Source organism: Leptonychotes weddellii, chromosome 7 (assembly GCF_054177405.1).
Source record: "Leptonychotes weddellii isolate Sample4059 chromosome 7, ASM5417740v2, whole genome shotgun sequence".
NCBI classification, from domain to species: Eukaryota; Metazoa; Chordata; class Mammalia; order Carnivora; family Phocidae; genus Leptonychotes; species Leptonychotes weddellii.
In genome coordinates this window covers 104,504,409-104,520,402 of record NC_138375.1, presented here as the reverse complement: position 1 = coordinate 104,520,402, position 15,994 = coordinate 104,504,409, and the positions used below count along the sequence as shown (strand labels likewise).

General features: G+C 37.2%; 1 protein-coding gene and 1 long non-coding RNA gene across 4 annotated transcripts in view; one reads left to right on the top strand and one right to left on the bottom strand.

Moving 5' to 3' along the window:
• The window catches only part of SPINK5 (serine peptidase inhibitor Kazal type 5), a 75,166-nt gene that overhangs the window by 19,653 nt on the left and 39,519 nt on the right, over nt 1-15,994 (top strand). For 2 of the 3 annotated variants that reach the window (XM_031027365.2, XM_006732624.2), the window contains exons 5-11: nt 4,113-4,240; nt 6,063-6,126; nt 7,028-7,155; nt 8,604-8,670; nt 12,120-12,247; nt 13,776-13,863; nt 15,726-15,853. In XM_031027365.2, coding sequence (XP_030883225.2) covers nt 4,113-4,240; nt 6,063-6,126; nt 7,028-7,155; nt 8,604-8,670; nt 12,120-12,247; nt 13,776-13,863; nt 15,726-15,853 — 731 coding nt within the window. Of the gene's footprint in view, nt 1-4,112; nt 4,241-6,062; nt 6,127-7,027; nt 7,156-8,115; nt 8,218-8,603; nt 8,671-12,119; nt 12,248-13,775; nt 13,864-15,725; nt 15,854-15,994 lie in introns of those variants that run through there. The other variant, XM_081826882.1, reaches the window with a different exon arrangement.
• LOC145722721 (uncharacterized) overlaps nt 5,137-15,994 on the bottom strand; it is a 35,908-nt gene continuing 25,050 nt past the window's right edge. The window contains exon 3 of the long non-coding RNA XR_014147195.1: nt 5,137-6,345. This is a non-coding gene — a long non-coding RNA (uncharacterized LOC145722721). The remainder of the gene's footprint in view (nt 6,346-15,994) is intronic.

Below are 15,994 nucleotides of genomic sequence, written 5' to 3'. Positions count from 1 at the left end.
GGTTATTATACCTTCATGTTCTGTTTTTCCTTTTACTTTATATAGTGTCCTTTGTCACTTATGCTGCATTTTGGGCTGAATTCTATATTTTTAGTATTCATGTTACTGCATCTGTTTTCTTCTCATTCATTTTTACCTCATATCTTTTCTTATCCTATTGTTTTAATATCTGTGTGCTCTTTAATTTTAATTTTCTCTTATCATCCATACCTGGTTTGATCCTGTTTTTTTTAAATCCAACCACAAATTGTGTTTTAATTTGTGTGTTTAGCTCATTTACAGTTGTTATTTCTGTTGTACTAGAACTTGATTCTCCTAATTTTTCATATTTTTAAAAAATTATTTTAAAAGTAGTTTCTTCCTTCCAGCTTTTCTTTGATGATGAGTTAAATGCTGCATATCTATTTTTGCTCTTAATATGACTCTCCCAGCCAAATATCCTTACTTATAATTATTTATCATCACTATTACTAATGTCTTTGTTTATTGTTAATATCTGTATCTTCTCCCCTAACATATGTTAGCTTGCTTTTATTTGGTTAAAAATCCCTAAACCTCTCTAATTTGTTATTGACCAGATTCTATCTTTGAGTTGCTATGGCTATTTCTCTATTTCTTTGTTTTTTCATTTTTCATTGATTCTAGAAATGTTCCCTATTTCTTCAAATATTTTTCCTATATATGGTTGCCTCCTTTTGGGGACTTCTAATTCTATTCACCATGTTCTTTAGGTTTTCTCTTCTATTTTGAATTCATTTTCCTTTACCATTGCTTCTCTGAGAGTTTCTTGATCTAATCTTCTGGTTTACAAATTCCTTAGGTACATGTACCTATCCTACTTTTATTATTTCTATTGTTTTATTTATTACCATTTAAATATTTTCTATGTCTAAAACTTCCACTTTTTTCCCATTATAGCTTCTTTTTTTCTGGTTTCATATTGCAGATATTTTCTCTTATCTCTCTAAAGCATAGTTACAGTCTTGAAAAATCATTTTTCTATGCATTCTGATAATTCTGCTTCAACTGATACTATTGCTCACATTACCGTATTTCTTTTATGTTTTGTTCCTTACATATACAGGTATTTCTACTCTACATTCCATAATAGCTTTAGTTATTTTTTTCTGCTACAGTGAGTGAGATGGTGTTCAAGGCTACATTCAGTCTCTGCCTCTCCTGGGGAGTATAAGGATAGGAAAAGGGATGAAGCCTAGATCAGAAGGTTCTGGAACCAGTTTGTTGCTACTCCAATCAGGTTAGGAATCCATCTGTAAGCTCTCAGAAACTGTTAGCATTAGGAAGAGGTGTTCTCTGTAGGTTGTGACCTACCAGTCCTTGGAGTTTGGAGGGGGAGGCGGGGGAGGAGGAGTAAATACCCACACCTGTTCTCAGGGCCTCACAGCTGCACTTTTTATCTGCCCCGTCATCACCCTGCCAACACCTGTGACCTAGTATGACACTTGCTTTTGCTGAAGGGGAATAGCAGTGATTGTCCCAAGTCAATAAAATCAATCCATATCACCCATGCTTCATTAGTTTCTCCAGAAATGACCCTAGAGTAATATTCCATTGTATATATGGACCACATCTTCTTTATCCATTCATCTGTTGAAGGGAATATTATTCAGCCATCAGAAAGGATGAATACCCAACTTTTACATCAACATGGATGGGACTGGAGGAGATTATGCTAAGTGAAATAAGTCAAGCAGAGAAAGTCAATTATCATATGGTTTCACTTATTTGTGGAACATAAGGAATAGCATGGAGGTCACTAGGAGAAGGAAGGGAAAAATGGGGGGGTGGGAATTGGAGGGAGAGATGAACCATGAGAGACTATGGACTCTGAGAGACAAACAGGGTTTTAGAGGGAAGGGGGGAGGGGGCATTGGTTAGCCTGGTGATGGGTATTAAGGAGGGCACATACTGCATGGAGCACTCTGCTAAGAAGGCCAGCAGGATTTGACAAACAGTATGCTAAGTTTCGAAAACAATGGATCGTGGATCACCACATCAAAAACTAATGATGTATTGTATGGTGACTAACATAACATAATAAAATTAAAAAAAAAAAAAAAGAAATGACCCTAGAGAGAAAACCCGCTGCTCTCTGCTTTTTCCTCATGCAGCAGCCACACTCCTTTGTGCCCCTGAAGCAGGACAGTCTAGTTCCTATCACAGATCCTTTGCACTTGCAGTTCTCTACGCCTGGAATGTCCTTCCCTCAGATCTCCAGTGGCTGGCTTCTGCTCATTAATCCCATTTTACCTCGAATGTTACCTTTACAGAGAGATCTTTCTTGACACTATATTTAAAATAGCCATCATTCTAGTTATTGTTCAGATTATTTTTAATAGCATTTATTTTTATTTCAAATTATCATATTTATGGTCTTTACCTTCTCATCAGAATATAAGTTCCTTAGAGCATATATTCCAAGGTGTTTTTTTTTTGTTTTTTTTTTTGGCAGTGTCTTCGTCTAGTAGAAGCCCAGAGGCTAGCAGATGTATAGTGGATTTTGAGGAACAAATGAACAACCGAATAAATGAAATAACACATATAGCCATTACTTATCTTCCCTCTATTTTAACTTCTTCCCCAACAGATGACATGAACAGTGGGTTATGTTCCATAGCTTTTTTTTTTTCTACTTTAAATTCTTTTTCCTTTTTTATTGTTTTTCAGAAGTATTCCTTGATGTAACCTTTTGGTTCACAAATTCACTATGTATTTGTAATTGTTCTTTTATTCTTTCTATTGTGTAACATACTAGGTCACAGGTCTATATTCTAAGTGTTCCATATCTATATTTAAAATATTTTTATTATGACAATAACATCAAAAATTTATTTTGTCATGCAATATAATAACTAAAAAATTCTCCAGTGTCATTCTTTGCTTTTGGATAGAAACAAAATTCAAGTTAAGTCTAGGTCTTCTTTAGTTAGCTCATGTCACAATAGTGTTGCCAAATAAAGTTTCCTAAGTATTCATTTGATGCTCAGCACAAATCTGTAGGACAGATGGGGTGTGAATTTCCATTTGTCAGACAAGGAAAGTAAGGTTCAAAGAGGTGGAGTGAGTGGGTGGCGGATGTGAGAATCAAACCCTAGTCTCCAGTTAACCACCTAGTGTAGTTGTTTTCCTCACCATACAGGTATGTCCCTAAGTATGCGTCATATTATTTGAGCTGAGATTTGGAGATTTCTTCCATCATCCCCAAAACATGTTTCATGATTGGCTTGCTTGTCAGTGAGGAAAATGTTTAAAATAACAACAACAATAACAACAGTGAAGGGTTATGATATGCTACGCGCCATTGTAAATGCTGTGCATGTATTCATACCCTGAAACTTCTTTAAAATGCTGAGAGGTGGGGCGCCTGGGTGGCTCAGATGGTTGAGCGTCTGCCTTCGGCTCAGGTCATGATCCCGGGGTCCTGGGATCGAGCCCCTCATCAGGCTCCTGGCTCAGCGGGGAGCCTGCTTCTCCCTCTCCCTCTGCCTCTCCCCCTGCTCATGCTCTCTCTATCTCTGTGTCTCAAATGAATACATTAAAAAATCTTTAAAAAAAAATGCTGAGAGGTTAGTAATATTGTACACATTTTGCAAATAAGGACACTAAAGCACAGAGGGGTTAAGTAACTCCCACATCACACAGCCAGTATGTGGCAGAGTTAGAATTATAAGCCCAGCAATCTGGCTCCTGATCACTACCCTAATCTATAATAATAAAAACTTCATTGTAGCTTAGAGTTTACAGAGAGCTTTCCTATGCTTATCCACTAGACCTCATTATCACTCTGCTAAGAAGGCCGGCAGGATTTGACAAACAGTATGCTAAGTTTCAGAGGGGAGACTTGGCCTACCTCACCCAGATAGCAAGTGGCTGAAATCAAATACCAATTCTTTCTCCTAAAATCTAAGTACGTCTCTGTTCTGGGGCCATGTTTTGTTATTCATGATGTTATTCGTGCACTGTAGTCTCCTCAGTCTGTTTTGTTTTCCAGTAAGTTACATTGTTGTGGGTTTAAAATGTTCACGTATTTATGTATCTAAGGAATATTTTATCTCTTATATTTTGATGTTCCTTGATAACGTCTCTTGCAGTTGAATTGTGATGATTTCAGGAAAGACGAGAGAAGTGGGGATTTTATGTGTACCTTCGATAACGCAGCCCTTTGTGGCACAGACGGGAAAACCTACAGCAACAAATGTGCGCTGTGTGCCGAGAACGCGTGAGTATCTGCAGCAGGCTTTCTCCCTAAAGCATGCTCTCCATACAAGTACATGACACAATTTTTTCCTACAGTCTTTAAAATATCAATTCATTTTGTGAAAGTTAGCCATCCAGAAATTATTAGGACCACTCCTTTTACTATTCTTAAGGGAAAAAATATGAAGTGCAACACTTTATATTTTACAAAGCACTTTTGTATGCAGTTTATCAGAGAGTTATCAGTATCTCTGTGAAGTAGACAGACATCTGATAGATCTAAATCTAAGTATCTACCTGTATGCACATATAAGCACACATGTATGTACATACACTTATATACACATACATATACAGACAGACATCTGTCCCTTTCTATCTATCTATCTAGGAGTATATCTTTTTTTACAGAGAATTATTTAATCATCAAATGATTTTTTTATTTAGTGCTCAGTAATTTATAATATTAGAGTAGATAATTGGAACTTTCAATATTGAACTTCTTGCCATTGATTTGACCTTTGTCACATAGCTAAAGCATCTCACTGTCCAACATTTTGTCCCCGTTTGATTCTTTCTCCACCCTCAGTGCTAAGTTTGGTTGTCGGTTGTCAGTCAACAAGATGGCACACCTGCTTCACAGGTTCTGGCCTGTGGCCTCAGTCTTGAATTGTCTGCTCTCCACTTTTTGCACACATAATAACAACCAGTGCTTGAAACTAATAAAAGGTATGATAAATATTCAGTCTTCAGGGTTCTGCAAGCGTTATCCCTCCTTGTAATAAGTATCTCTACCAAAATACAACTGAATTAAATCACTCTGATCCCTGCATTATTGCATTTTCAGAGATGCACTCTGAAATGATGCCTTCACCTCTCACCAGTGGTCAACATAAACGGAAAACACAAACAGACATAGGGAGAACAGACAGGTTTTATTAGATATGTATTTTGTAATACTATTATGAGCACACTGTACATTTAATTACTACTATGTTTTATGTGGGGGATCCTGTGATAGATTCTTTAAATCTCTTCAGGTCTAAGTGTCTCACCCCTAATTTCTGGTATACTTCCTTCATTATACAGTGAGAGCCATACTGTTCATTGGGTTTCTTCCTTAGCTTTGTCTACTAGGGGACTCTGCAATAACATTGGGATTCAATTTTTTTTTTGTTTCCCTCAGATGATATCTTTTGATATAACTTTTTTCTTGTAACTTTTAATAACATCCTTTTCCTCTTTATATTGCTTTTGTTGTTTTTTTATTGTTATACAGAGGCTGTGGTTTTAAGCTGCCTTACTTTTTCAAAAAGTAGGAAATGTATTTTACATTTATGGTTTTGTTTTCAGTTAGCGTTAAAGCTCTATTAGACTGAATAAACTTAATTCTTGGGACTTAAGGTACTTTCCGTGACAACTAAAATATTAGTCAGCATAACCCAAACAAAGAATAATAGAGCAGGATGTTAGATCATTTAAACTTGAATTCGTATATTTAAAACACCATCATCAACAACAGCATAGTTCTTTGCTGTTTTTAGTTATAAGGTGTATTTTTTCCTTCTCTTCTGATATGGATCCTCTTTAGACGTAGGAAAGAAAATTCTAGAAATAATATTTATAGACCTGACTCTTATTAGCCCTCCAACATAATTCTATTTCTTCAACTCCAAGTTATAAACACAGGCTCTCATTAGAAAGAGTAAATGAGGAAAAGAATGCGATGTGACATTTGTTTTCAAGGGCAAAGGAGAATTATAATACAGTGACAATAAGTTACTTTTGAACGGTAGGAAGTTCTGTGATACTAAACTTCTGTGTCTACTAACTTTCAATTCCAGTAAAACCAGGTCCCAAGTTGGCATAAAAAGTGAAGGGGAATGTGAGACCAATAATCCAGAGCAGGTGAGGACAAGTGTCAAAATGGTGGGAAATCTTGGGAGGCTGACTTCAGAGAGAAAGAAGATGCTCTCCTCTTCCTTCTTTGGTGGGGTACTAGGAAGGAAGCAATTCTTGCTTTACCTAAGATGGGGCCCTGCTTGTTTAGCTGAAAAGCAGTTGCTGGTTCCTGTAACTGGAGCAGGTGACTTTGGTAGTTAGACTTTTCAGCTCTATTTCTGCTTTCTATGAAAAAAAAAAATCAATCAATCAATCAGTCAGTCAATCCATCCATCCATCAAAAGGAAACTACACTTATAGTAGAAAGGGCATTATGCTTCAGTCACGTAATCTGAATTGAAACCCTAGCACTGTCACTTGCTGTCAGGAGACCTTAGGTAAATTACTTACCCACACTGTACCAGTGTTTCCATATCTAAAAATGAGATTTGGATTAAATAGCTTTTCCCTTTGCTAACATTCTGTGCACTTATGATTATAGGAGAAAGAAATGAGTATCTCAGACATGTCACACTTGACTTTTTCTAGCTGAATGTTTTTTCCTAAGTCAAGGTTTGGTGCCCTTTCTATGCTCCTAGAGCACCTATCAGGGCAGTTAGTACATCATATTTTAAATGTCTCTTTTGTCATCCAGTAGATCATGAGCAAGTTGAGTGCAAGGACTGTGTTCCGCCTTAGTTCTAACACATACTAGGGTATCTGTGTTTACTAATAAATGAATAAGTAAATGAGTACCATACTTAACCTCATGAATTAGGCAACACTTACTGAGCTACTTCTAGGCATCTGGCACTGCTCTAAGTGGCTAGTGTGCATTGGGCAGAGAAGCACTGAGTACTATAAAATTCTGAAAACCGTGTGGAATGCATTACAATCAGGATGTTAAGTTCTTTTCCCTGTTCTTCAGGATGTATGTAGTGCTTTTCGGCCTTATGTGAAGGATGGAAGACTTGAATGCACAAGGGAACATGATCCAGTCCTTGGCCCTGATGGCAAAACACATGGCAATAAGTGTGCCATGTGTGCTGAGCTCTTGTAAGTATCATCATCCCCATGCAGGCCAAGTAGGTGGATTTGATGAGGATGCACTTGGTTGCTGTCCTGAGAACCACTCTACAGAGAGATACAGTCCTTTTCATGAAGCATACAATTCTTTGTCTTCTTAAAGTGAAATCGTCCTTGCTCTCTGAATGGCTTCTTTTCTTTTTAATTCATATCATCTGCTAGAGTTTCTCAAAAGGCATGGTTAAGGTAATTATGTTAGTTATTAAATTCAAGGCTCTTAATTTGCTTAATTATAATGATAGGACAATGCACAGTATTTTATAAGGCACAATATTTTACAATTTAGAAAACACTTTCCTGGAATAAACTAGGTCATTCGTTTGATGCGCATTGCTTCATTTGTATATGTACAGAGACTCTTACTAAATGCGACAATCTAATTTAAAGTAATAATAATAATAATGTCATGTGGCTGCCTTCATTATTACTATAAATGGTGGAACTTTAGGGAAGAGAAGGATAGGGTTAACTTTCTCTGAGTGCCTGACATCTGTGAGTATTGAGGCTGAGATGTGAAGAAGATCCAAAGAGTCTTTAATATTCTAGCTGTTAAACAAGATATAGACTCTCTATATGTCAGCAGGCTTTCAAGTGCTCCATTTACATCCACGGATCTTTAAAATCATCACAGAGAAAGATCTAACAGATTAATAAATTTCACACCTGCCTTTGAAAATTACAGTGTGCTGCCAGAGAATTCAAGGGCACGTCCTATCAGGTTTACAAAACAGTGATTATATCTGGTTTCTAGACAGGAAATAAGCCTAATTTCTACTTTCTTATCAGGAGACATGTGGGTTTAGTTTTCCAACATGCCCCAATTCTGTGACTTTCTGTTTGTTTTCACACACTAGCTAAAAAAGAGATTTGACTTCTCTAACTCTTGGTTTCTTCCTCTGTAGAACTAATAATGCCTGTCTCCGGTTGGGACTGTAATTAGGTAATAGATAGGAGAGGACTTAGAAGCTCAGTTCAATGTCACTTTTTTTAACTGCAGTGATTTTACATGAAGGCAAACAAATACTTTACAAGGTATAGAAAAGCTTTACATAAGGGTGTGGATGGCAGTACTTCAAATGCTCAGTTCGGTTTCACCCTTGTCACAGCATTGTGTTAAAAAGCTCTTGGTTCTGCCAGTTAAAGGGACTTTTCCCCAACAATCTTCTGTTTGTCAGTCAAGGAGTCACACCCATCTACTTTTACAGAACAAAGCTTCTAATTGACTGTCAGTGAGTCAGTTTCACACCCTTCCTTATCTTTGGCAATTTTCTGGCTCAAATTTGAGACGGGGGAAAAGCTTGTCTCATGTTAAGTGGATCGGTTTAACAAGCAATGGCCAAGGATATGAAAGTGCCTAGCACAGACTGGACACTGAAAATATGATTGAGCCGTAAACTGACCAACTGTTCTCTTAACAGCTTAAAAGAAGCTCAAGAAAACGCCAAAAGAGAAGGTGAAACCAGAATTCGACGAAGTGCCGAAAAGGTAAATTCCTCACCAACATAATTTGATCTTGTGGCCAAAGTATTAACAAAGTTAAGCTTGAATCTTTGAGGTAAGTCAATGTCATTGTCCTTAATTTTTACAATAAATTGTTTCCCTTAATTTCAAACTTCCCCAAGTTGACTATTTCAAGTATATTAATCATTAGATTAAAATTGCATTTCCCACCTAAAGTTCAAAATATGCTATTTTTAAGAAAAAGGGAAAGAAAGAATATCAGTCAGAAAATATGCAAATTAAATTCTGCTTCATTTCCACCAGACTTCTCTCTGGCTTAGATTAATTTTGCTTTGAATAAATTTTTTTTAATACAACATAATATAAATTAGACAGGAATAACTTTAAAATAATTCTAGAGTCTTTTAAACAGTGTATCCACTGGTGCATTTTATGTATCATCTCATTGATACAAACTGGAGTTATTTGTTATGGTTATTACAATGAGGCCTGCATTTATAAAGGTCTAGCTTCTGTTTAAAGAAAGGTATCAAACAAATATTGATGTTGTGGTTTTTAAAGTACCCTTAAAATTAAGTTTTTTCAAATTATTATACGATTTGTTTAGTATGAAAAATTGTTCCTTTTAGTAATTGAATAAACATTGTAGGTCATACAGCTTGGATTCCCTAAATCACCAAGGTTATTAAACCCTACTTTCATTCTAAGTGATAGCAGTTACTTTGCTAAATGACTAGCTTTTTGTTGAGAAGTCAGAACAACTTAGTTTTACCCACAGTTTTGTTATGCTCTGGCTGTGTGAAACTGACCAAGTCATCTCTTCTCTCTGGGCCTCAATTTCTTTGTCCCGAATTAAGGAGGTTGGATAAAGGACCTCATTTTTACCTTCTTGTTGGAATGTGATTCCACACCCTATACCCTGTAGTGCTAATACAAGTGTCAAGGCCTCTTTTAAGGAAACAGGCTTGAACAATGGAAACTTGATCAAGGCAAAAGGGCCCACAGTGAATACTGAGTACAGTATTCACTGGCTGAATACAAACAGGCCCATCAAGCGACCACCTCAAAATATCCATCAGCCCTAACTAACCAATGGGCTACTTACACCCAGACATAGGTACCAAAAAAGGAAAATTCCATACATTCCCACACCTCCTGTCCTTCCCCCTTTAAATACAGCCTTCGCCCACTGCCTCGTGGCAGACAGTCTTTACTTTGCTATCCTTCCCGGCCTTTTTTGCAGTGTATCCAACAAACTTTTATCTCTTTTGTTCTGCCTTGGGTGAATTCTTTCACTACTCGTGCCACCAGCCCCCACTCCATCCGGACGCCCTACATTTGGGGGGCCCCATCCAATTGGGAGAGACAGCACAACAAGTATACTATTTTTGTGGATGATGGGCATATGTTTTCCTAAGGATGGACACAAGTCTAGTTTTTGGTAGTCAAGGACTAAACTTCTACTTCATGATGCTATTCAATCAAGCACATTTCCCACCCTAAATAGGGTGTTCAACAGAGTTTCAATGAAGGAACATGTTCTCAGTAATTTGTTCAATACTAACTGAGATTTGAAAAGCAGTTCTTTTGGTTGTTAAATTTCAGTCAAAACCTTTGGGTCATCTTGTAATATTGAGCATTTTATTACTCCATAAACATGGACAGTTCTTTTCCATTATCTATCATCAGGTCTTGTTTATTTTTCCCTCTTTTCCTCTGTGGCTGGGGTCATTGTTTTGGTGGGGTCACTGGACGTGACTGTGTTGAATGCGACTGCTTTATGGTGATGGCTCAATATCTGCCCCATAATTAACCCGTCAGTGGGTTGCTCACAAAAGCATTTCTTCAGAATCTCCTCAGATGAATCACAACTTATAAACTGAAATTATCATTGTTTCTTTTATGGGAACCATTGAACAGTAATTTTCCTACCATGCTATGATTATCAGGGGATTGTCTTCCGTGTCTTTATTCCTAGATTGTTACAACCAGGAAGTTTGGAGCACACCCACTGCTCCTCCAAAAACAAATGCCTTCTTATTAGGAGTCAATTAGGATTCTTTTTTAAAGTGTCCTAATGAAATATGTTACATTTTAAACATTGAGAATATTACATCTAGAAAAGGCCCTAAAGAGCATTATTCCAAAAACTTCATTGTGTAGTTGGTAAGATAGAGGTGTCTACGGTAATGGGTGTTTGCTGTGATCTCCCAAGGAGTTAGAAGCATAGTCTAGCTGCTCAGGTCTTCCCACTTCAAACCATACTCTTTATGCTCATGTTTTCTTGGCTGAAATGGAAGATGAAGGTCACATTGTTGAAAAAGGCTCAGAGAAGCATTTTTTTGTAGGTTGTGTTTTGTAAGTTATGTAGTAATATATGCCATTACCAAACATGTTTATTGACATAGAGTTTCCTAAATTTACAGTAATTTGGGGTAGATAGAGATATAAATATAGCTATAAATATGAAGTTTAGTCTTCACTTCAGATAGTAGAATTTTCCAGACACAGAGAAAAATCCGAAAGTACTAAACCAAAGCATTGGGAAATCTGGATACAAACCTTTCTTGGGTTATTTGGGGAAGTCACAGCCTTTGAAATTGAAATTGAAATTTTAATCTTGGTGTTTTACCTATCTCCAGTGGGGAGTGAAGGAAAATTAGATTCACCCTCTGTGCTTTCCACCTACTGTATTAGAAATGGACATCCATAAACGAGGCAGAGCACATAAAAGTGAACAACAGTAAAGGCCACAGAGTCACAGAGAGGACAATGGATGCCACCTTATTCATTTTCCTTGCAAACCAAACCAGATTGTTCTTGATTTGATCCATATTAAATAGTGTTTAAGCATCTCATCTTACAGATTCTCTAGCCTGCTTGTTGGCAATTTTTTTCTTTTGTCCTGGCAGCTGCATTTTGTTATGTCTATCTTGGGATTCGTTGAAAGATCTTTTATTTTTTGCAATCTTTTTTTCATAGACTTGAAAGTTAATAAGAGCTATCTAGTTTTATGAGATATTTGCTCAGCCTTATTTTTTATAAGGCTCTTTTACCTTTTTTTAAAGATTTATTTATTTATTTTAGAGAGAGAGTGCGTGTGCAAGTGGGGGGAGGGGTAGAGAGAGAGAGAGAAGCAGACTCCCCGCTGAGTGCAGACCCCCCCCCAAGGGGGACTTGATCTCAAGACCCTGAGATCATGACCAGAGCCAAACCAGGAGTTGGCCACTTAACTGACTAAGCCACCCAGGTGCCCCACCGCTCTTTTATCTTTTAATAAATATACCACATAGTAGATACAGGTATGTAGTAATTTCATAACATAATTACTATTTCTCATTAATCCTCATTAATATGTTATATGTTTACCAACACCTTCTAGACCTGATATTCTTTGGCTATAAATCCATGATATGTATTTTCTATGTTAAAGAGTAGAGAAGTGCTAAATGTAATTACTTACCTTTTTGCAGGATTTTTGTAAAGAATATGAAACCCAAGTGAGGAATGGAAGACTTTATTGTACACGGGAGAGTGACCCAATTCGTGGCCCTGATGGCAGGATGCATGGCAACAAATGTGCCCTGTGTGCTGAAATTTTGTGAGTACAGGTGTGGGTTCTTTGGAGGTATAGGACAGGTAAAGTGGAGATTGATGGGAATGGTAAGAATAATGTTGAGGTGCTGCTTTGTTGTTGAAAATTTTTGAGCAGTTTTCTGTCCTCTACAAACCATGATATCACCTAGTAAGTAGATCCTAATATGTATGTCTGTTTCTGAGTACAAATGGATTCTATTTTCCAGTTAGAGGACTGGATTACAAAACACTTCTTAATATTTCCTCCCACCACCTTTGTAAGCCTTTTTACAAGATAGTCATAATACAGAATGAGGGTAAAAGCAAGTATCAAGACTTAGACTGTTTCCTTCAGTAATTATCCCATTGTGACAAAACAGATGTTGTCGCCCACAAAAACTTCATGTTTATATGTGACTTGGATTAACTTTATCTTTTCATCTCGGGCATCTGACCCGGGGGGGAAGCACAAATCCCACAACATGTAAATTACAGCATTTACGAAGATGTCTCAGACCAGGTCTTGTCACTCTTTCAGATCCTTGAACTCTTGAAGCTCTCCCCTTTATGCTGTCCTGCTGCCAGTTTGTCTCAATCTTGGCCAGCTAGTGTCTCTTCTTCTGTGGATCACATTTCAAGATTACCCTTCTTTGGATAAGACCTCCTGAAATTCTTAATTGAAATCAATCTTTATAACTCTTAATAATTTTATTTCATAGCAATCATCACAGCTGGTAATTATTGCTATGACTATTTGTTGACTGGGTTCTAAGTTCCAGGAACACAGTGTATGTGTCTGTCTTATATATATAGCAGCAGGCCAGCGCTTGACAAAGAATAGTTACTAGCCAAATGTTGAATGAATGTATGAATGAAGATCCCTGCTCTCAAGAAGCTTAAAGTTAAATAGCAGAAATAAGCCATGGACACACACACACACAAACACGTTGCAAGACAGAGTAAGAACTATCCCGTAAGAGAATATTCAGCTATGAAGATACAATGACGGATATACAGTTCATTTCCACTTTGAGGTCTGGACTGTCTTCTTAAAGAAGGCAGAATTTAAGCTGAGAAGATTTAAAAGAAGGCAAGATGACAAAAACAGTCATTGCTGTGGAAGGAAATGTTATACATGAAGGCAAAATAAAAGGGATTCTTTGGAGAAAGAGTGAAGATTTCCATCTAATAAGGAGCCTTAAGATGATTGGAAAATGTTTGTTCTAGAACTCATAAACACATAGCTGTTTTTCCACCTGCACCTAAATGACTTATTTTTTAAAAATTTTATTTATTTATTTGAAAGAGAGAGTGAGAGAGAAAGCACAAGTAGAGGGGGAGGGGCAGAGGGAAAGGGAGAAGCTGACTCCCTGCTAGGCAGAGAAGGGAGCCCCACGTGGGGCTCGATCCCAGGACCCTAGGATCATGACCTGAGCTGAAGGCAGACGCTTACCGACTGAGCCACCCAGGAGCCCCCTAAATGACTATTTTATAACATGAGGATTTGAAGCATCTGTATTCATGTATTCATTTTTGGGTTTTTTTTTCTCCAGCAAACAGCGTTTTTCAGAAGAAAAAAATAAAGCACATGAAAACCTAAGGAAGACTGAAGAAAAAGTCAAAGTTAAGAGAGAAATTGAGGTGATGATTAGTTTGATCAATTTAGTTATGACTTTTGTGGGATGTGTGTGCATTTTACTCTACAATGCTTTTTCGATATTGGTTCGTTTTTCCTTCATTACTGATGGATTTTCTGGAAAGCAGTTTATAGTTACTATTTCATAAGATTTAGAAGAATAATTACAACATTACAATTTTTAGCGCTATTTGGAGAAAATTAATCAAGTCATATTAGTAGAATAGTTCCTAAACAAAGGTAATATATCAAAGCATCATCTGAATTCAAAGTTTAATATGTGTGGTAGCTGTTTTGGAGGTCTTCTATGTATCATTTTAATACTCTCCCTTTAAAATCGTACCACATTCTACTTTCCACACATCTCTTAACTAGTCATTTGTGTTTTTTTTTTTTCTCCTGCTACCAACTTAGCTCATACTTCTCATAGATTTCCTTTGTGTTGATGCGTTAGCATCCTGCCTGGCCTCTGTGCTTCTCGCCAACAGCTTTCTCAGTCCTCAAGATTCAATTCATCTTCCACACTGTTTGAGTGGGAAATATTTCCATGACTCGGTGGCCTTAGGAAAAGCCAACGTTTGAGGGTATCCTAGAGGCTATTTGGACCATTTCACTCCTATGTAACTTATTTTTAACAGTGAGTGTTCGCCCACCTTCTGTAGTGTGTAGTTCACAGTTTCATAAAGCAGCTGACTTCATGTAATTCCATCGTAATGTCTAAGCCTCACTTTCAACTGATGTCTTCTCTTCAATCCTTTAATTTTATTTCTGAAATCAAAACAATCCTTTTATCTTTCATTTCCGGTTTTATTCCTTCCTCTTTGTCTTCCTTGTTCTCTTTCCTTCCTTCCCTTCACCCTTCCTTTCTTCCTCCCTCCCTTCCTTTCCTTATTTTCTCCTATAGTTTCTCAAACTTCAGTCTCCAGTCACTCAAATCCCCACATATCTGGCTGGCTGGGTGGTCTTTCTAAAACAGATTTGCTTATGTTCTTCTCTTCTATAAATATTTATCATTTTCCAATTTCCTAAGAATAAAGTCCAAATTCCCTTCTAGGTTCAGTGATCTAGTTTTGACTTAATCTTCAAGGTCTCCTTTTTGACCCCTTCCCAAACCTTCCTCTCTTTATCCAGCTAATTCTTCCTGACAATAATAGATGATCTCAAGATAACATGGTCTTTTATGTCCCTCTGTCTTTGCATATAAGTTGTAATTCCTCCTGGAGGACCTTTTTGCCATATTGTTTACCTGGACACATCCTAAAGATAGAGACCTCAGCTATAAACTCTTCTCTGTACTTCCATAAATCATTCTTCCCTTTGTGCTTGTACAAATTTAACTCAGACCTGTGTCATATCTCTCAGCTTTTTATATTGCAATTCCTTATCCTGTCCACTTGAGTGATAAAAGAGCTAAATCACATTTATAGTCATATCCCCTTAATACATTTGCTGAATACTTAAATGGGTAACTATTACATGGAGAGAAATATCACAAAATTTTGGGATGATCCTAAATCCTATAAGTTTTATTTTTTATCCTTAGTTCCTTTTCTTTGATATCTTTAATTAACAGCATCTAAAATGTATAAACAGAGGGCGCCGTGGGTGGCTCATTTGGTTAAGCATCCGACTCTTGATTTTGGCTCAGGTCCTGATCTCAGGGTCGTGAGATCGAGCCCTGCGTTGGGCCCCACACTCAGCATGGAGTCTGCTTGAGATTCTCTCTCTCTCCCTCTGCTCTTCCCCTCCCAACTCACTCTCATACTCTCTCTGTCTCTCTCAAATAAATAAATAAAATCTTTTAAAAAATAAAATGAATAAACAGAATAGATAACTATATCTAAACTGTCTCATTTTCATTATTTAGAAACTCTGCAGTGAGTATCAGGATCGTGCAAAGAATGGAATACTTTTCTGTACCAGAGAAAATGACCCTGTTCGTGGTCCAGATGGGAAAATGCATGGAAACTTGTGTTCCATGTGTCAAGCCTTCTAGTGAGTATGGAATGTCAGAGTGTCTAAAGAATGCCAAAGAAAAAGGACCTTACAGAGAGTCTAATAGAACTAGCTACTTCCATAAGTGGGGAAACTGGGGCTCAAAATAGGGAAGGGAGTTGAATAAGTTGAATACTTACA